At 50.5% G+C, this 20,005-nt stretch overlaps 7 protein-coding genes across 7 annotated transcripts; 4 read left to right on the top strand and 3 right to left on the bottom strand.

Annotated features, from left to right (window-relative positions):
* Window positions 1-126: 126 nt before the first annotated feature.
* HO133_010133 (uncharacterized protein) lies at window positions 127-1,482 on the top strand (the record flags this gene model as incomplete). The annotated part of the gene is made up of 3 exons (XM_037300989.1): window positions 127-180; window positions 229-1,208; window positions 1,260-1,482. The coding sequence occupies 3 exons, from the start codon at window positions 127-129 to the stop codon at window positions 1,480-1,482; spliced, it is 1,257 nt and encodes a 418-aa protein (XP_037153806.1).
* Window positions 1,483-3,077: 1,595 nt separating this feature from the next.
* Window positions 3,078-3,640, top strand: HO133_010132 (uncharacterized protein; the record flags this gene model as incomplete). The annotated part of the gene is made up of 2 exons (XM_037300988.1): window positions 3,078-3,234; window positions 3,393-3,640. 2 exons carry the CDS (start codon window positions 3,078-3,080, stop codon window positions 3,638-3,640), a joined length of 405 nt encoding a protein of 134 aa, XP_037153805.1.
* Window positions 3,641-4,142: 502 nt separating this feature from the next.
* Window positions 4,143-5,801, bottom strand: HO133_010131 (uncharacterized protein; the record flags this gene model as incomplete). Its single annotated transcript, XM_037300987.1, has 7 exons — window positions 4,143-4,329; window positions 4,414-4,601; window positions 4,654-4,789; window positions 4,847-5,167; window positions 5,220-5,303; window positions 5,397-5,647; window positions 5,745-5,801. The coding sequence occupies 7 exons, from the start codon at window positions 5,799-5,801 to the stop codon at window positions 4,143-4,145; spliced, it is 1,224 nt and encodes a 407-aa protein (XP_037153804.1).
* A 2,343-nt stretch (window positions 5,802-8,144) lies between these two features.
* On the top strand, window positions 8,145-11,735 carry HO133_010130 (uncharacterized protein; the record flags this gene model as incomplete). Its single annotated transcript, XM_037300986.1, has 1 exon — window positions 8,145-11,735. One exon carries the CDS (start codon window positions 8,145-8,147, stop codon window positions 11,733-11,735), a length of 3,591 nt encoding a protein of 1,196 aa, XP_037153803.1.
* A 383-nt stretch (window positions 11,736-12,118) lies between these two features.
* On the bottom strand, window positions 12,119-15,608 carry HO133_010129 (uncharacterized protein; the record flags this gene model as incomplete). Its single annotated transcript, XM_037300985.1, has 5 exons — window positions 12,119-12,977; window positions 13,036-13,202; window positions 13,255-13,439; window positions 13,493-15,201; window positions 15,451-15,608. 5 exons carry the CDS (start codon window positions 15,606-15,608, stop codon window positions 12,119-12,121), a joined length of 3,078 nt encoding a protein of 1,025 aa, XP_037153802.1.
* Window positions 15,609-16,022: 414 nt separating this feature from the next.
* On the top strand, window positions 16,023-18,356 carry HO133_010128 (uncharacterized protein; the record flags this gene model as incomplete). The annotated part of the gene is made up of 4 exons (XM_037300984.1): window positions 16,023-17,432; window positions 17,787-17,930; window positions 18,001-18,201; window positions 18,258-18,356. The coding sequence occupies 4 exons, from the start codon at window positions 16,023-16,025 to the stop codon at window positions 18,354-18,356; spliced, it is 1,854 nt and encodes a 617-aa protein (XP_037153801.1).
* Window positions 18,357-18,810: 454 nt separating this feature from the next.
* On the bottom strand, window positions 18,811-19,827 carry HO133_010127 (uncharacterized protein; the record flags this gene model as incomplete). Its single annotated transcript, XM_037300983.1, has 1 exon — window positions 18,811-19,827. The coding sequence occupies one exon, from the start codon at window positions 19,825-19,827 to the stop codon at window positions 18,811-18,813; it is 1,017 nt and encodes a 338-aa protein (XP_037153800.1).
* Between the last annotated feature and the right edge of the window lie 178 nt (window positions 19,828-20,005).

Here is a 20,005-nt window from a genome sequence, read left to right as displayed (position 1 = left end):
AGTCTGTCATTGCCTTTACATAAGACAACTATCCTCATCGATCAAAGAACTTATCTAGACGCTCCCTCTAACAGAATACTCACAAGAGTTTACATCATGCCGTCCCGAACACTGCGGACACAGTCGATGTACAGCAATAGTAGCTCAAGGTCCGACTATAGCGATAACTCGAATTATTCCGTAAGCACTGCGACAACAGTAAACAGCCAGCAACCAACGATACAGCAGTATAAGACCATCGGCAACCCTCACGACCAAGATAGCTGGGACGAAGCGCAATTTGCGCATTTCGATTACCCCGAACCTAGGATTTCAGCAGAGACCTACGCATCTACCGCTTCATCAATCGAAGATCCAGCTGATGACCTGCCACCTTTTGAGGTACCCGAAGTCTCAGACTATCCATCGGAGACTCTCCCGTCTACAGCTCTTACATCTTCGCCGGAGGAATTTGCCGAGTACTTTCCCTCTACGCAAATGCTCTCCATCAGGCACGATGATACCACGATCGATGGCAACATGAATCTGCGCATCGACACCGAGGCTCGGACACTGGACGGAGGAAAGACCGACCTCCAACTCTTCCACCTGCGCATGCATGACTTGAAGCGTCGGGAATTTTCTCTCCGGAGATATTCCAGAGACTCTGGGCGAGAGGTCTGCCATTCAAGTAGGAAATACACCAAGCCATCTGTCATACGAAGGCCCGGACTCCAGCGGTCAATGAGCAACGCTTTCTCAAGCTTGCGGTCAAAATCTGAGAGCAAGACATCTACAACGATGAGCTTTAGAAGGCATGACTCTGGCTATGGCTCCTCGCACCAAGACGACATAGGGGGAGATATAGCTAGCCAGTCACCAAGACCCTCGAGCAGCATTCCTATACCAACGAATACCACGCAACTTGAATTCTCGAATTACGCACATCTCCAGATCGAACGTCGAGGGACCAAGACGTTCAAACGGTATGAGATTGAGTACTGGGGCATCAAGTATGCCTGGAAGCGAGCTGTCGCCGTATCAAGCCGTTTCGAAGAAGTCTCGTACCACTTCATCAACACGAAGACCTTAGCTCCTTTGGCACATATTGTACAGGCCCCCCTGACTGAGTCACAACAACGGGAAGAGACTGCAAAAGGGGGGTGGGTGCCGCCCTGTAGTATGTATCTCGAGGACTCGGTGCTCGACAGATCGACAGATCTCGCCGAGTGAGTAGACAATCCCTTCCATATTGAAGGCATAGTACTAAATTCGTCCAGTGTGGTCATGGCATCCGGTCTGGTTGCCCTGGTGGACGACTGCATTAAGCGTCGGTGGCATCAAAAGAGCCGTATGCAAATGACTGTCCCAATGGTCACGAAATCCCCACTCAGATTGAACATGGATTATGTGACACCCAAGCGTCTGATGAGTGAAGTATTTAACCGTAAGGAGAAGACCACTGCCCGACGTCCGACTCCCTTACGAGAGATGACATGCTGATTTGAATTACGGTTTGATATCTGGTCTTGGATCTTGTCTCGGTGGCATGGGTGCTAGGATAGGTAGCAATTGCAATCCCTTTGACTCGCCTTATTGATATGATATGTCTTATTATACCCTGTAGACTAAGCCTGGCGAGAGATTTATACTGGAGCATTGCAGTTCATATATTACGATGTGACCAGATAGTTCAGCTGTCAGGCCTGGCTGAGATTGTCTGTGCTCAGATACTTGTAGATTGCTAAACCGGCTCGGCTCTAATTAAGTTGCATCTTTTTTGACGTTCCGGTCTAACCGGAGGCACTCAGATGTATCAATATGTGGATTATGAGGGTAAATATCTACATATCTACATATCTACATGACTACCGTGCCTGAATGAAAAATTGAAAACCCATCCCAGCAAGCGGAAGGCATCGAGCGCTTTTTGATAGAAGTGCTTTCAACGTCATCTCATCACACTCCGGTCATTGCAGCCCAACGCAGCCCGAGACAGCAGCTTTCAGAGCCTCGTAACGTCTATTTACGTGTGGGAGGTCTCAAGTTTGCCTACCAGCTGAGACACGTCTAGACGCATTGTTACAAGTAGCCTCACCGCGAAATTCGAATCGATCTGCGCGGCTGCCTTAACTATTATCCCTCCTTTTTCCCCGACGATTCCCATCTTTCCCCATCTTCCCCCCCCCAATTCTCCCTCCCCCCCGCGACTCATTTTCTTTACACAATCCCACACCGACAATTGACGGAGATCCGTCACCTTTAATCCGTTTGATAGGTACAGCATAATTCCGCACATGTCAGCATCCTACGGGACAAGCATATGCTCTAGCGACCTAGCGCTCCAAGGGTTTGGTATTCAATGAAGAGCCACCATGGCTAAGGAACAACTCTCGACACCCACGCCCAACTTTTCGAGCCGTCTCTTTCAGCTACGAATCATAGAACCAGATAGTTTTGACTCCTGCACCTGTCCATATCTGACTTCTTTTTTACCCTGCAACGGCCGTCTTTACCCTTTTTCGGCCCAAGAACCGGGTCCCCCGGTCCCACCAATGCCATCCGCCTCGTTCTCTCCTGCTCTATAATTCCGCAAAGATGTTACCACTGTTGCCAGCACATCCCTTGGGTTCTCCATACACCTGATTCGGCCCGTGGGAAAATCCCGAACGGTTGGTTCCGTCCATGATTGACCCATGTGGTCGACAGGAAAGCCAGCATCCAGCCCAAACCCAGAGGGCTTCGAATCACGCATGTCTCAAACATTTAGTACACGACCATGCAAAACCATGCATGTGCTTCTTATCTAGTCCTCTTCGCCATCAGACCATTGCCTCACGCCTGCCTTCCTCTCGTGTCTCTCCCTCATCTTGCGTTGCCCTTCTCATCAACTCGTTTTGCCGTCTGTATCTCTGTACCGGAACCCTTACCAACTTATCCTTTCCTTCTTGTAACACTTAAGAGACCTTCACCGCCTCTGTTTCAATCTATTCACTTGCTCGACCCGGATTCCCGAACAACTGCTCGACTACCTTCCTGTATCCCTTCATCCCACTTTACCAGCCTCTGCGTTAGGGCATCCATCAATTTCAACTCCAATGTACCAATATTACTCGCCTTCATTCATCAGAGAAAAGCCGTCCTCAGCATCTACGCTATACGCTCGACCGACGATGTCAACTGCATCATCCTCGGCTGGATCCACCGGTTCCGGCGTTGCTCAACGCTCTTCAACCTGGCAAGACAGACTTCAAGGTCCGCAGAACCCATTGCCTTTTCCTATACAACTTCACAGGCCAACGAGAGCTTCAGCCCAAACCATCTGGTTTCCTGGACCCTAGCATTCTAACCCCCTTCTCAACGAGCTCTTTCTCAAGGCTTGATGGGGACCCACTTCTAACATCACGTTCTAGCCCACTGCTCCCAACGCCATCTCTCATCCCCAGAATACAAAGTCTTCTCCGACCGTCGAGGCAAGCGTACCGCCTGGTCCTGCCACATCACCGTCTCCGGGCTTACGATCCCGGCTCGCTACTGGTACGATGGGCAGTACGTGAACACTGCGAAGGAAGATGCGGCAGAGGCTGCTCTGCAGAAACTGCTGGGGCGGGGGAATGGTGTCATGGGCTCTGTAGGGCAAGGGAGGGTGGTGGGGTGGTAAACGATAAGGGACGATGGTGGACAAAGGAGAGGTACAGATTGGTTGAGGAAATTGTACTCTGGGATTGAGATCAAATTGCTTGGGACATTGTGCTTTGGGATTGAGACGACTTGGGGTTTGAGAAAGGGCACCCACCTGCTGGGGACATTGCATTTCACTTCGCGGCGAATCTAGGGAAGGGCATATGTTCGGTGTGTGGGGAGATTGCATTTTCCTTCGCGGTGAGTCTAGGGAAGGGCAACGTGGTCTGAGAAATTGTATCTTCTTCGGGTGTGGTTTTAGACAAGGGATTGGTAGATACCCGGAAAATGCATTGCTCGTGGATCGTAATTGATGGGTCTCTTGTTCTGTAAAATATGCTTGCCTGGGGACCATCGTTGTCTTCTCAGCCAAACATATGATTTCATAGAGCAACCTCCACTTTGCATCACGGGTACCGTCCGTTCAAGTCTTCGAGCAATCGTATTGGCCGGATTCCTCTGAGCATGCTGCCTGATCGTCGCTACGTGAGAAGATCGACGCCGACCTCGCCCAACGCCGTCACCGCCCACATTGGCACTCTTGTCACGTCGCCCCCATACGCCCTGCGGAAATAAGCACGCAGGAATTCCGGATATCGGTCCGCGACGATGGCCGCTCGCGCTTTGCCCATCAAGGAGAGCACGTGATGCACATTGTGCATGGTCAGTCTACGCAGGAACAAGGTGAGCTGCCTGCGCGTGTGCGGTTTCCGACCGAAGAAGATGCCGTCGAGGGGGTTGGGTGGCACGCACAGATGAGCACCGGCCGTCTCCTTCGAGGCAACGTGATGGACGTAGGCGCGCGTGACGCCGAGACCGCCCTCTTCTTCTGGCCGGCAGCATGGGCATGTGCAGTCCGCTTCTATCGTGGCGAAGTCGTTGGCGAAAGATGCATGGCGGAGGTTGAGGGTGCCGGTTGGGACTATGGCGTTGCCGAAGCGCTGGCGGAGTCGGACGTCAGTAGGTCGAGGGTCGGGGGGGGGGAATACGTACGGCGGTTCTGGTGGGCCAGACACAGTCGAACATGTCCGCTCCGAGGGCGACGGAGACGAGGAGGTCTTCGGGGTAGCCGACGCCCATCACGTAGCGAGGTTTATTCGGTGGGAGCCAGTTTGTGCAGGCGTTCACACTGGGTTTCTCACGTTCAGCTCGTTTCCCGACACCGTAGGTTCTCGATCAGCCGTACACCTGGCAGTAAGAAACTTTGTCCTCTCCACCGGATAGTCCACCTATAGCTACACCAGGCGTACCTCTCCTTGCCATCTCCTCACAACATACTTTCCTCATCTCAAGATCCAAACCCCCTTGAACGATGCAGAATAGATTCTGGGTCTCGGGCTTCTTGTGAGCGGCTATGCAGCGGTCTAACCATCTGATAGATCGCTCCATTGCTTCTCTCATTCTCTCCGCGTCTGGAGATGTGGTCGCTATGACGTCGTCGAGTTGCATTATGATGTCTGAGCCTATGGTGTTTTGGAGGGAGATTGAATGTTCGGGAGTCAGTAACCTTGGGGCTGTCACTCAAGGGACGATGCGGAAGATTCTGATATACTGCTTACATTGGGGTTCCATCATGCGGACTTAGAAAGCGCACACCCTCTTCGGTGACCTTGGCGAGCTTCAGTAGGCTCACCATTTGGAATCTATCATGAGATCAATTAGGTCAGAAAGCGCGGTCGATCGAACAAAGGAGAAAACATGGTCTTTCAAAGTATGGATTAAGAATGAAAACTCACCCACCGCTATCCGTTAGGATGTTGCCATTCCATCCTTGCAGGACATGTGCACCGCCAATCTTTTCGAGCGTTTCCTGTCCCGGCTTGAGTCCCAGATGGTATGTATTATTGAGACAGAGATTACATCCAGTCTGAGCCAATTGTTTAGGAGTCAGGCCCTTGAGCGAGGCTTGGGTAGCAACTGGCATGAACATAGGGAGCAGTACGGGGCCATGGGGAAGCGTGAGGACCGAAGCGCGGGCTTTGGTGGTCTTCCATCAAAACATGGATGGTCAGCGTTCGAACAGTGGACACAGGGTAAAGTTTTTTTGCAAGGGAAATGTTGAATGGAAGAGATGCTTGACTGACGGAGCATTTGGCAATGATTTCAAATCCGAGCGCCGGTGATTTGGAGTATGTGGACATGGCTCGCATGGGGAGAAAAACAACAATGTCATTTACAGGAGCATGCAAACCTAGTGCGGACGATTCAAACCGTTGCTGCTATGGACGGGCGTGAGAGTCTGTGCTTCTGGCGTGTTTCGTTCTACTGAGTGTGATCATGCCGTGAGCATACTTCTTATTCTTCGACTCCGCAGAATACAGGATCTTCTACTGCACTGAAAGGACTCCCTCTAATTGTGAAAGGGGAAGAGGGAAAAGATGGAAGGTGGTCGTCAGCGCCGTCGGTAAAAACGGCCTGGCTGTTTCTAATCTACGGATAGAACATCTAAATACCTGTTACTTTGCAATATAATGACTTTGCAACAGAGGGAATTACTACGAGGTACTCTATTACCAAATTTGTAGAACGGCTTCCAAATTAGACTTGGCAACAGAATGCTTTGCATCAAAATTATTTCTTATGTTGTTGGGGTGCTTCGCAAGAGGAGTATGATGTTCTGTCGCGAGTTGGACCGGGACATTGTTGATTACTACGAGTGGTTTATTTTGATAGATGAAAGCTGCATTGAAGTAGCCTGGGTCGGTATACTTACGGCTGACAGGAAGTCGAGACCGTCCAATGATTCATCGCGTGATATCCCTACCAGGCATCCAGAGCCGGTCCACCCTCAATTTGGAAGCAGAACTTCAAACAGCTCATGCATTCCCCCGAGACTTCCTAGTTCGTGGCAACGATAGTCCCATCCACGCAAGTTGTCCCAGCAGCCACAGGCCCAAAGTAAATCAACCCTCCTTGGTCACACTCAAAGAACGCGGTTCCGCTAATATCGCAGAAAAGTTGCCCGTCAGGCGAACAGTCACCGTAGTTGTTGGCTCGAATCTTGTTCTCTGACTCGTCACAGTATGTGCCATCGGCGACGGAGCCGAAGAAGACTTCTTGGTTGCCGTTTGGTCCGGGCGCGCAAAGGGAGAAAGTATCGGAGCTGTTGCAGTAGATAGTGTTTGCCTCACAAGTGGAGATCTGTCTCTTGGGTAGGTTCCCACTGTAGTATTGGTCTGGCGCTGGTACAGCAGACACGACGGCGGCAGAGGCCAAGAGTCCAAGGAGTGAGAATTGCATTGTTGTGGCTGATAGAGATTCATGTGTCAGCATTGCTTCCTCGAGGGCAAGAAAACAAGCGCTGGAAAAGAAGAACAGATATATGGCCCCCGAGTTTGTCTTATTGTTCAAATCGTGGTAGTGGATAGGCAGGAAAAACATCCGAGAATACGTACATGGAAAGTGGGGGCGTTGATATTAGAGAAGCTTCTTGTATTGGGGCAGCTCGAGATGGTAGTCTGCGTAGATATAACTTTGTGTTGGTGCTAGTAAGTGCATGTGGGTGAAAAATTGAAATCGGGATTGCAAGGGAATTGTCCTATATACTCGAGACATTCTTGATGACCAACGAGTTCTGACATCGCTGGCTTGTAGTCTAATTATTAAAGGCTTGACGAGGTGATAGCAAAGCTACACGAGCACTTTCGAAATTCAAAGACGAGATCGTAGGCAGCTCGTTTTCACGTAAACACTAACAGACTCGAAGGATGAATGAAGCTGTACATTCATTTCCGGCGGTTGAGTTCTCCATAGGCAATAAGATTCAAGCCTCAGCCAACGATTGAAACCTGACGCCGAAACGCAACAATCTCTGGCGGAAGACACTCAAATTTGTCTATTAAACCTTTTCGATGGCTGACTTGGGCTCTCAACTAGATCATACGGAGGCTTTACCGCCGAAGGTCAAGGAAGGGAGAAGGCAGGATACAGTGGATGTGACCGGAACACAACGAGGACAAAGTGGCGTTCGCCATCTAATGCAGAATAGCACGGAGTATGATGATATTGTACAGCTCTCAGCTGAAATGTTGTATGGAGGTCGGCACCGAAAGTCCTGGACAGCGCTAGTGGAGCCCTAACCCTAACCCTGCTTTCGGAAGGCGACCCTGTAGCTCGGGACCCTAGAATTGATTCTGAGAGCGCATAGGTTGAACTACAAGGACTTCCATTGGACCTGATAGGGGCAATGAGCCCCAAACTGGACTCAATTCAAGCGCAATTCCGATGCAGAACTAAACGTAGGTATTGTGTATTGTCCAGGGAACCCTTCATGGCAGGGCGTCATGAGAGATCTTGGCGCGGGAGTCTTGGCGTCCAGGACGACCTCCGTATAGAAGAGAAGAGGTGGGGCTGGGAAATGCTTGGTTCAATGCGAGGCCTACGCGCCAAAAACACGAAACGCGCTTATCCGCAGTTTCATATTGCATTGTCACTATTGTAGCGCATTTGAAGACAAACAGTTAGGACATTCCAGAAACCCGGTCATGTCTCAGTCAACAACAAATGCCACGCTATCAGACGCTCTGAATCACCTTTCAATTTCTACAGCAGCCGCAACAGCTTTACCACCTTCATCTCCTATCGCTTCACCTATGGCAGCACATGAAGTCCATGCAACCACTCCTGGCCCAATTCATTCCAGGAAAACCCCCCTTCGGAGGGTCCCGAGCTCAGGCTCACTTGGCGGCAACGAACGACCTACAACACCTACATTGCGCAAGCGGACATCATTGGGCTCTTTGCAAGGCACCGGCGGAAGGACCTCGCCGCGATCACCAGCCTTCCGCCGAACCTCTTCAACACTAGCTGCTTCGCCCAGCAGCACAACCATGGGTGCTAGATCAAATATTTCCCCACCGGCGGAGAAACTCTCTCAATTAGCACCTACAGCGGCTTCTATCGCTCACGAATACTTCAAGAAGGAGCTGCAGATGCATGATGACGGATTCGGCGCTGTACAGGAAGCCCAAACCGTGGTGATCCTTCAAGATGACTGCTACGGTCACCGTTACTCAAGACCAAGGACCTCAAGGGCAACTCTCAGCACTATAGTAGAGCGTCCTGAGCGTATACATGCCTCTATCCTGGGGCTAGCTACGGCATATGTTCGTCTTGGCGGACGACATGCAGAGGGTCATGCTGCCCCGCATCCAAAGAGACATCCATCTTACTTCCCCGCCGGACCATTTCAGATACGGAAGACTTCTCGAAGAATGTCACTGAGATCTCCTGCCACCACGGCTATCCACGGGGCAAAGTGGATGACCGAACTCAGTGCCATGTGCGATGCGGCAGAGTCGAAATTAGCACTTGGTGGAAAAGAGCTCACGAGATCGAATACAAACGCCCAGACAAACGGTGCTTCCCAAGATGAGCAGTCGAAACTGCATGAAGGAGACTTATACCTTTGCTCAGGGTCTTTGAACGCCTTAGAAGGCGCTCTGGGAGGTGTCTGCGAGGGTGTTGATGCGGTCTTCAAGGAACAGGGAGCGAGGCGAGCATTTGTTTGCATTCGACCACCCGGGCATCACTGCTCTGGTGACATGCCATCGGGTTTCTGTTGGCTCAACAACGTTCACGTAGGAATAGGCCATGCTGCCTTGACTCATGGACTGACCCACGCGGCCATCATCGATTTTGATCTGCATCATGGTGACGGATCCCAATCTATCACATGGGCCCATAACGCAAGGCTTTCTTCATTACCAAAGAACACCCCCATATCAAAGAAGACAGCTATCGGCTATTTCAGTCTACACGATATCAATTCATACCCATGCGAGATGGGTGACGAAGAAAAGGTTCGTAATGCAAGCTTATGCATCGAAAACGCCCATGGACAGTCAATATGGAACATCCATTTACAATCATGGAAGACCGATGCCGAATTTTGGAAACTGTACCAGGACCGCTACTCAGTCGTTCTCTCAAAAGCTAGAGACTTCCTCCGATTGCATTCGGATCGCATTCGTCAAGCGCCAACCCATCCAAAGCCCAAAGCCGCTATATTTCTCTCAGCAGGGTTCGATGCAAGTGAATGGGAAACCCAAGGTATGCAGAGACATCAGGCCAACGTTCCTACAGATTTTTATGCCCGTTTCACCCGCGACGTCGTCATGATGGCAGAAGAAGAAGGCCTGGGAGTCGATGGTCGCGTGATCAGTGTACTTGAAGGCGGCTACAGTGACCGAGCCCTCATGAGCGGCGTCTTGAGCCACGTCAGTGGGCTGACTGCCGCTACGAACCCGGTAAGGCAGCGGAATATAAGCAATGGGCTAGGCCATGAGATGGGTTGGAGATTGGGGAAACCGGATATTAATGATGATCCTCTACAAAACCTTGAGGATGTGCCAAGACAATCGATTGAAGCTCTCGATACTACATGGTGGTCCCCTCCCCAGTTGGAAGAAATAGAGACTTTGATCAACCCTCCACAGTCCACAGCAGCTCCTAAGAAGCAGCGAAACGATTCGCGACCAACGTACACTTCAGCCACTCAGTCATATACGGCCAAGATCGTTTCTCCCACTCAAGGCCGGCGATCTTTCTCCGGCAATGGCGCACATAATTATCGGACAGCGTCTCCTGTGTCTCGGGGACCAAGCCCTCCGCCACCCGCGGTAGATTGGGCTACAGCTGCGCATGAGCTAAGTAAATTATTGGTGCCATCTGATCGTGAGACCAGGAGCTGCAAGCCCGAAGATCTGAATGCCGAAGCAACTCGAGCCCGACGAGATCGTCAGTCGAGTGTGGGGTTGCCTGTGGGCGGCCCTGTCAATGATCTTAAGCGAATGCAGCTTCGGGATCGAAAGGTCAAGCCACCGCAATATACGTCAGACGATGAGCAACCGAAGCCTATGTCTAGAGCAGACCGCCGCAAAACCATTGCGGATGTCTCATTACTGGCTCGGAACATCGAACCTCCGATTGCAGGGCATCCAAGCGCGGCACAACCTGTGCAGCATGTGAGAAGACGCTCAAGCGTGACGTCCAGCGCTGGTTCAATGCATGCCGAGAAAGGCTCAGATTTCAGTCTCGGTTCTGCAACTGATAGCCAACCACGACGGGAGCCACTTGTGGTGAAAAAGGCGAGAGCCCCTGCGATTCCTCGTCCAGAAGTCGGAAAATCTAAAGCCATTAGAAAACAACCTGCAAGCTCCGTTGCGCCAAAGAGTGTCGGCCAACCAGCTCCGACACAGCCCTCGCACGAGATGGACAAAGTCCCATTATCAGAGAATGAGGAACTGAAGAACAGGGATGTTGACCAGCTGGTTTCTGGAATCACACAGATGAGGATCAAACTGAATGTTCCACCGAAGGAAGAATACGAAGCCAGGCAGACGATGTCGAAACCTGCTCCACGCGGGCGGCCCAAATCCACGACCGCTAAAACTGCAAAGGCTGCTTCCCCCACCAAGGCAAAATCCAAGGCGGTGAAAGTCGCACCAGCGATGATTGCTGAGGAGCCGCTCACGCCTCGACAGCTCCCTCAACCAGCTCCTTGCACAGGCCCTACTCCAAGAATGCCTACGCCAGCACCAGCACCAGCACCAATCCTACCCGAGCTGGGGCCGGCTGCTCGTGAATCTTTTCATCCTCCAAATACATCTTTTGCTGCTCCACCCTCTTCTACTGTCTCCGCATTTGCCTCAGACATGTTAGAATCCGGGCCATTCTCCGCCTATACGCCAAGCAAAGGAATGGAGACCTCCATAGCTGCACCTCAGCCGGCTCCATCAACTTCGTCCCCCAATTTCGCAGCACCAAGTACGCCAATGACGGCGAAACGAACCAGGCACGACCTTCCCGTCTTCACCTCTACGTCGTCCATTTCCTTTGGCAGACCGGCTAGTACCAACCCAACCGTTGATCAAGCTATGATGCGAGATAGTAATGATCAAAAGGACTCGGTTCTGCCTGAGACGCCAAGTCCAGGTCCGCAGCCTGTTCTTCCAGCTCAGAGCCAATCACCAGTGACTTCCGGATCTGCGGCAGAGACTGACACGAAAGAGGAGTCGCTGTCTTCTGGCTCTATCTGGGACGTTCCTGACACTCCACAATTTCGAATGCCTTGACTATTTTGTTCAGCGAAATGGTTTTCCATCTTAGACCAAGGGTGTTTGGTAACGAATGTCCTTTGTTTAGAAATTAGATACCCCATACAGCAGTCACATCATTGCACTTCCAGTTGAATTACAGCAGTCTTTTGAGATACTCTTGGAATACACTCTCAACGTCAGGTACACCCTGCGGACAGAGTGAAAGTATTTGGTATGATGTAATATGCACTGGCAATGAATCTAGAAACAAAAATCGAACACTGACCATGTTCTGGCAGATCCTAGTCAGAACCACGCCGTTCTATGCAACCTCAGATTCCAGCAGATGACGCCCAAATATCATCTCATGAACAAGACTCCCTTTCTCTGCTTACTTTCCAAGCACCAGAAAAAGACTTCTACCCTCTCGAACTTTTCCCAATACTACTCCCTAAACTGCTATGGCCGAAAAAGCTGAATTTGCTGCTGACCTTGCTCCCTGTGTCACTAACCCAGTCTGGCACCTTGAGGTGCCCACCTTTCAAACTTATCTTCATCCTACCCTCTGCTATCATGTGCACAACATTGATGATGCGGAAGGCACTACTGCCCAACGCTCTAAATAGCGCCACGCAAGCCACACTCCACAGAATGAATTTGAGATAGAAATTATTAGTGATGTGCGTGCTGTTATAGGCTTCGCTGACGGCCATGGCGAGTATAGCGTTCGAGATCATCCACACGACGACCATGTATGTGCGGACGGCGCGATAGTAATCCTCTTGCTGAGTGGCTTCGCTGACGCCGTCCTTGGGGACCTCGAGTCTGTCCCGGAGATTGCGCAGGGCTTCGTCGTAGCCGGAGTCGATGTCCAACTGCTCACTGGGCATTTCTAACTCGACCGTGTTGCCTTTGCCGCTCACAGCTGCGCCGAGATCGATATGAATGACGTTGTCGCCTTTGGTACCCCAGCTGACGTCGTGCGTGTTGCAGAAGGCGTATACCTGTAGTGTGCAGATGTACGAGGGTAGGAGAGCAAAATATTGAGCGCTGGAGGTGAACATGTGCCATGGGTCGAGGTAGAGGAAGGACATGAGGAAGTATATGCCTACGGTTGAGCCGGTCGAGACGATTAAGTTCGTGAATATATTGTTGCCAAGGTGGAACGAGGTGGTTGGACTTTTGAGTTGGACAACGACGATGTATATGGATGCGAAGACGGTGTAGGTCATGATTATCGAGTATATGACTAGACTGGACATGTACATTTTCTTGGCTCTGAGAGGGAGGTTAGTCGCTTTCCATGTAGATGAATTGGAACACGAATAATACTGACCCTTGAGGTCGATTCCCCATTGATAGGATGAATTGAGTGCAGATTAAAAGGACACAGGCGAAGCGAAGGATAACGAAGATATACATGCCGATATTGTGGCCGAAGGGATCGAGTTTCGGATCCGAGAGTGATCCAGCAATGAAGTAGAAGGTTAGGTAGAAGTTGGCCTAGGGCTGTCAATCTCCATCCCTCGGTAAAGTAGGGAGATTTGCGACTTACGAGGGAAAAGAAGGTGAAAGCCAAGCTGACGAACTGGTAGACGAACTCGATATGCAACAAAACTTTCCGTGCAATGGAATGATCCGTATGCCATATCTGCTTGAAATGCACGAGCGAATAGACCGCGGCAAAGAAGGCTCCGTTCAGCCATCTTCTTCGCTGGGATATGAATTCCGGGACAGCATCTGCATTGAGACAGTATCAGTGCAGCCCTCAAGCAAGGATTCGGGTCACTTACCAGGTACATCTGTCTCCCCCGTTGCGCTCTTGACATATTTCAGTACCCACCGCTCATCTCTTTTCGCGACCAACTCCCAGCAGAGGATTCGATCTTCAGCAAGATACATGTTCGCGGTAAAGACATCGGCGTCTTGACCATGTAACGTTTCTCCTTTGAAATACTGACTCAATGGACCATGGCCAGTAGCATCATTCTGAAGTGCGTAGTAACGATACGCACTCAAGGCTCCCGGAAGTACAGTGATATAACCAAACACAGATTCAAGAGGTTTGTCGAGGATGTTGGACATTTTGTACTCGAAGTTTTGTGAAGCAACCAAGGGATTGAGCAATCCTAACCAACCTTTGCCTTTGGCTGCCTTGATCTCGCCACATGCACCTGCAACGTTGGAGTCCGTATCGAAAGCCTTCCAAAGATGATAAAGGGAATTCTCTCCCGGTTTAGTCCCAACGTCGAGCAAGATGCAGACATTTGGACTTAATGCTCTCCCAAAAGCATTGAAGAACCACCGATGAGAATTGAGTTTCTTCTGATTTTTCTCTTTGAGGCAGAATATCATCTGACAAGGTACAATCCCTTTTTCGGCTCCCTTGAACTTGAGATCTGCATCTAGGGAGACCTGGGTGGTGTACTCGTACACGTGAGCTGTGACCTCTCGCTGGTTCACCAAATTCTTCGCAATGCCATCTTGGTACACACCCATTGCAGCAAGAGCGTCCAGCGTCCTTGGGTGCACTTTCCGACGACCATCTGACACTATACAAACAACGATTTTCTGCCACCCGTCTTTTCCCCATGTCCTTGATTTGGCACGGGAGCAGAAATGCGAAATGTTTCTCATTACTCCATGCATGGTACGCGTGAAATCAATCTCGTCCTCGTTGTACATTGTGATGCATATGAAGAGCTCTGTATCTCTCGCAGTATTGCCGATGTTCTGTCTCAATTTGTACCCTTTCAATGTGAAGTCATCAGGGTCACAAGTCACGGCAGTGTACCGCATGTGGGTGAACTCGATCTCGTCCCTTCGCGGGAGAAAGCTATAGAGAATTGTGGGTATCTTGCATTCCAGGATGAGTTCTCCGTTGATGAGCCGTACTTCCTTCTTTGCCATCTGCGCTTGCCTTGCGCCGCGTCTTCGCTCTTGCCTTCCTGTTGGTGCAGGACCGTAATGATCCTCATCTTCTTTTGAGTAGAGGTCCTCTGTGGAAGTTGACTGGGACTGAAAAGACTCGTAAGACTTGAGGCTTGGTCTCAGACGCCCGCTTGATTGATCTCCACTTGGGGGCCCGAAAACATCGTCTTCGTCTTCGTGGATTGGAATTGCCGTAGCTTCTGCGAGATTTCCGGAAGACTGGCTCGCAGCTTGTGGGCCAGAGAACAATGGTGCAGGAGGGAGAGGTCGTTTAGAACTGCCTCCGTACTTTGAAGATGGCGAACCTGGACGAGGGTTCCCATTGAGATCTACCGGTTCATATGCAATGTCAGATGGAGGAGGGCGAGATGATTCGGAGGACGTGCGTGATAACAGCGATCGTGTAGGTGAATTGCGACTTGGAATATACGGCAGATAAGATGGCGCGTCTGTTGAGGTTGGGGCTAGCCTTGGCGCAGTGTCCAGTATGGACGGAGATTGCGGTCGTGGAAGAGAGGAGGCGGATGATGACGGACGGTAATTCAGATACGTTCGCGAGGGGGACACGGGGCTAGAAGTTCCTGGGGGTAAGCTTTGTGTCTTGAAATGCACACGAACTGTGGCACGACGTTTGGGAGATTCATTTGTTTTGCCTACTTGGGCAGAGGATGACCATTGAGAGGGGGTTGGATTGGCCTCGTCCTGATTCAGTTGGTCTACGCCATTCGAATCGTAGGAGTCATTCGCCATATTTCTTTTGATGATAGGTTTGCGCTTGGGACTTGTGTGTGCACGGGGGGGCCTTGTGGGGGAAACGTACGAGCGGCGCTCCGTATCATCTTGGGAACTCAACAGTCGCATTGTAGAGCCATTGTTTGCCAAGTTTGTGGGGGTATTGTCCTTTGGCGTAGTCGAGTAAGATGGAGGCGCTGCTGAGTATCCCGGGGGACCTCCATTTGGAGTAGAAGGGCGTTCCATAACTGATTGAAGGTATGCGCTCGAAGTTCGAGAGGTGTGTTGATGCGGTCAATCCATGAAGGCGCAATACTGGTGCGGAAGGGAAGCTTGGTATCGATGTCCTGGATGACTATTCGAATTTTTCTACCGAAGTACCGTAGCATCAGGTCAAGGAGAGGTGCGGCTCGAATCACTGGAACAATTATGAAGTTTCAAGACATTGCCCGAGGCGGCCTTAAGGTAGTCTTTACAGCATCCTGACTCTTAGGTTTCATCCATGGTTTAGCCGGTTGAAGAGACAACGCTTCCCAATAAGGACTAAAGGCCTTTTCTGAATCTCTACTCGTACTCGTACAGCGTACCGTGTAAGTTCAATCTACTACGAATCTGCCATCTGAAGTATTGCCTTTCCAAAAATCGATCCAGCATCGCAGCATGTCTATGAGGGGGCTGTCGCCCACAGCCAACCTACTCAGGACATCTAGACTTTTTTCCTTACCACCACCGCTCCCAAGGCCGAGCTCAGATCTTACAGCATCCGCAAATTTTAAATCCGATACCGCGACTCTTCCATACCCTACTCATGCTGCCATCGAGACAACCGCATCATCTCTTGGCCGAGGTGACTGGGGACTCAAACGACCGTTGCCTCTGAAGTCTACAACAAGGACCTCAACGCCCACCATCCATATCGACAATGTAGACTCAATCGACCACATTACAGACTTCAGCTCCGCTGCAGGTCATGCTCTGACGCTTCGCAAATGGCAAGACTTTGGTACGCCTCTATCAATGGCGGAGGAGAAGCCGATAAAAGCGTCGGCGCAGCAAGAGCATTATCCACGCAGCGTATTCGAGTCTAAACATGACAACACCTACCAGGATGAAAATGATCCCAACAAACAGCGTTGGAAGTACAGCGGCCCTTGGCTGGCGGGAAAGAACGAAGGAGAGTTCAGACGATACGTGGAGAAGGATGTGAAAAGGCGACGGCTGGATTTCAGGCGCTTCTTGCGTGAACGACTAGCGGAGGAAAAGGCAACAGCACGACGACGGGAAGCCACCGAAAGTGGGGAAGATGTGGAAGGTCCAGATTCAGTCGCAGTCTCAGAGGAAGATGTCGAGGTCTACGCCAGGCGCCTGAGGAACGACGAGCATAAGTTGCACAAACTTGTCGAAGAATATCTGGATTTGCCAAGGGATCGAGGCTCTGCAACTACCAGCTACGATAAGAAAGGGCCACCGACAACACATCCGTCTGCTGGTCTTTCGTATCTTCGGACTGGGTCCCATACCTATAATCATCCTTTACTCGGGCCACAAGAAGAACCGGCGCCAGTCCAAGCTCGCGTGATCAGACCACAGACCACTGCCTCTAATGCCAAACACGATAGAGCCTTGATCGGAGTTGGCGGCGTTGTGGCGGAAGATCAAAGACAGTCATTCACGCGCGACTCAACGGGCATCACAGGCTATAATCCGGATATTCCTGGTGGTGCAAAAATCTATATTCGTGTCCCTACGAGAGCAAGCGTCGATTCACGTGGAAGACTTGATATTATAACGAGGCGACCACGTGACAAAACTTCTGAAAATATTGCGAAAGGCTACTACTCATCAGAGGGAGTAGCGCCTCCGCCTGCAGCTGTTGATGCCGCGCAATATCGAGAAACGCCAACATTGACGAGGTCCAAACTTGAAAGGTCAAGGGAGACCCACGGCTATGGACTGGAACATATGGGTGCTGCAAGAAGCAGTGGGAGAGCTTCGCCATTTCTTGGACCAGAAGACGAGCTGCCAGATCTTAATGGCCTTCTTCGACACGGACGGCAGTCGAATCAAAAGGTCTAAACTCTTCAACTGACAAATTTCTGTAAATAGAACTCGGTTCCCAAAGAGCATAGCCAGGGTGTTCTAGCCTTAATTTGTATATCATGACCGTCAAATCATGGTTGTGATGCTATCCAATTCCAATTGCCTGCCAAGACCTCCAAATTAAGGATCTGCGCCATGATCTTTGTAGTCCACCGTACTTGTGCCCACAAACTTCTCACAAGCGAAGAATTACGACCTCTGTCCATCACGGCTCGAACTCGAAATCTTAAGTCACAGCAAAGATGGTATGCATGTCCGCAAGCTTGCGTTTTCAATCCTTACGCTTTGAGAGCTTACACAAGCTGATGTCTCTGCGAATCATAGGGTCGCGTTCGCACGAAGACCGTCAAGAAATCCGCCAAAGTTATAATCGAACGTTACTACCCCAAGTTGACCTTGGACTTCGAGACCAACAAGCGGATCTGCGATGAAATCGCCATCATTGCTAGCAAGCGTTTGAGGAACAAGGTGGGTTCGGGCTTGTTTCCTTCGCTATTCGCCGTAGAGGTCCTGTAAGAGCTAACACATTCACCACTAGATTGCCGGCTACACCACCCATTTGATGAAGCGTATTCAGCGAGGTCCTGTGCGTGGTATCTCGTTCAAGTTACAAGAAGAAGAGCGTGAGCGAAAGGATCAATATGTCCCTGAAATCTCGGCTTTGGACTTTACGCAGAACACGGAGCAAGGGCAACTGGATGTGGATGCCGATACGAAGGATCTACTGAAGAGCTTGGGGGTATGTCTTCTACCGTTTGAACCCGTCGGTTTGTGATACTAATGTCGAGTTTGTAGTTTGATTCCATTCCTGTCAATGTTCAGCCTGTCACTCAACAGCAGACTGTTGAGCGCCCGGGAAGACGATTTGAGGGGGGCAGACCGCCAAGGACTTAAGAAGGGAACCATGTCTACGAGGTGATGGTGTATCGACTGAAATGGTTCTGCGTTGCTTGCATGGACATCGACGGGAAAGACATAGCTTGAATGCAAGATCTTCTACAACTAAGGTGTCGCTGAGCTTTCTTACGAGAGCGAGGCTTGATTGCCAGTGCCCTACCTCGTGATCTTATGAGCATACCTTGTCGGTGCTTTGATCAAGAGGCCGAGGCCCAAGACCTCCGCTCTTCATCTAAACCATGTACAAGTAAGGCAAGAACGTAAGCCGTAGTATGCAGAGCGAGTCTAAGATGCAATTGCACATCCCGATCACTCATAAATTTCGAAGATGTATTGCGCTTTAATATGAAAGTTCTGCTGGTGCGGCCATCAGCGGCATTCAGTGGGGTATCTTGAAAATTCATGTAGTGCAAGAATATTGCACGGTTCGACTCATCGACCATGCCGGTCCTCAAATGGTTGGCATCATATCTTCGTCTTCGTTATCATCGGATTCTGGCTCCCTCGTTTTCTTCCTCGAACTCTTTGGCGTATAGCCCTCGATCGAGTCAGAGCCGCCGTCGGAATTACGCTCTTTTACAGAAGGATCCGGAACAGATGCTTTGCCATTGATATTTCTGTTCTCACGGACGTCTATCTCTGCCAGTCCGAACGACCTGCTAGGGGCTTTTCCATCGCCCCTCTCAATCGCAAGCGCTTTCATCCTTGCCATGACTTCATCTTCCTCCAGGCCCATATCTAGAGATCTCAATTTCTCAATCAGGTTGGAGTCATCGTCAAGCTGTTTTTGATTATTTCGTTCGTCCTCCAGAAGCAGTATGTCCCCGCCGGAGGACCCAGCTCTCGTCCATGCAGGCTCCTCATTGAGTTGCACCTTGACATAAAGCGCTCTCTTCCCGCAATCATCTGAGCACCAGCGTTCAAGTGTATGTCGTTCGACGAATTTGAGTCTATCCGAGCCTCTTCCTTTGCCGTGTAGGATTCTATACTTCGCCTTCGTGTCTTCCTGCCTGTTGGGCCTAGGACAGAGTACGTAGCCGCATTGCTTGTTAATATTCCGCTCTTCGATTAGTGAATCATAATCTGATGGTTGGAAAGGCTTCAGGGAGTTCTTCACAAGTTTAATGTCTTGTAGACCCGGTAGAGCTGGGTCTGCGGCAGATGAGGAGGGTAGTTCAAGCAAAGCTTCAGTAGAAGCCAGGATCAGAGCCTCAACATCTTTGCGTTGCTGTAGAAGTTGGGCGTGGTAAAGGGCTGTTTCTTGGTTGCGATTCTCTCGAGATCGAGCTGGTGAAGGAGACGTGTTTGGGATCGAAGACAAGGCCTCTTTAAGGATGGAGTGAGGCATGATCTCTCTAGCTACTGGGTCCGGAGACTCTGTGAGGTCTCTGGTTCTTACCATTGAAAGTTGTAATGGTGAATTTGTCGGCAGTTCGTGGACTGCATGAATTGATATAGCGGCGTCCATATCTAAAAGCGGAGGGAGGCCCCGCGACGGATGTTGACGACGCCGACGGGTATGTACTCCTTGTACATGACATTAGACCGGCATACCGACATGGCCAGAGAGCCTACATGACCTTCATAGTTGTTGATATTTTCCATTATTCGTCTGTTTCCTGAAATTTCCCTGAGTACCTGCCAAA

Source organism: Letharia lupina (assembly GCF_014066315.1).
Source record: "Letharia lupina isolate WasteWater1 chromosome Unknown contig_8, whole genome shotgun sequence".
Taxonomy (NCBI): Eukaryota; Fungi; Ascomycota; class Lecanoromycetes; order Lecanorales; family Parmeliaceae; genus Letharia; species Letharia lupina.
This window is presented reverse-complemented; position numbering and strand designations above follow the sequence as displayed.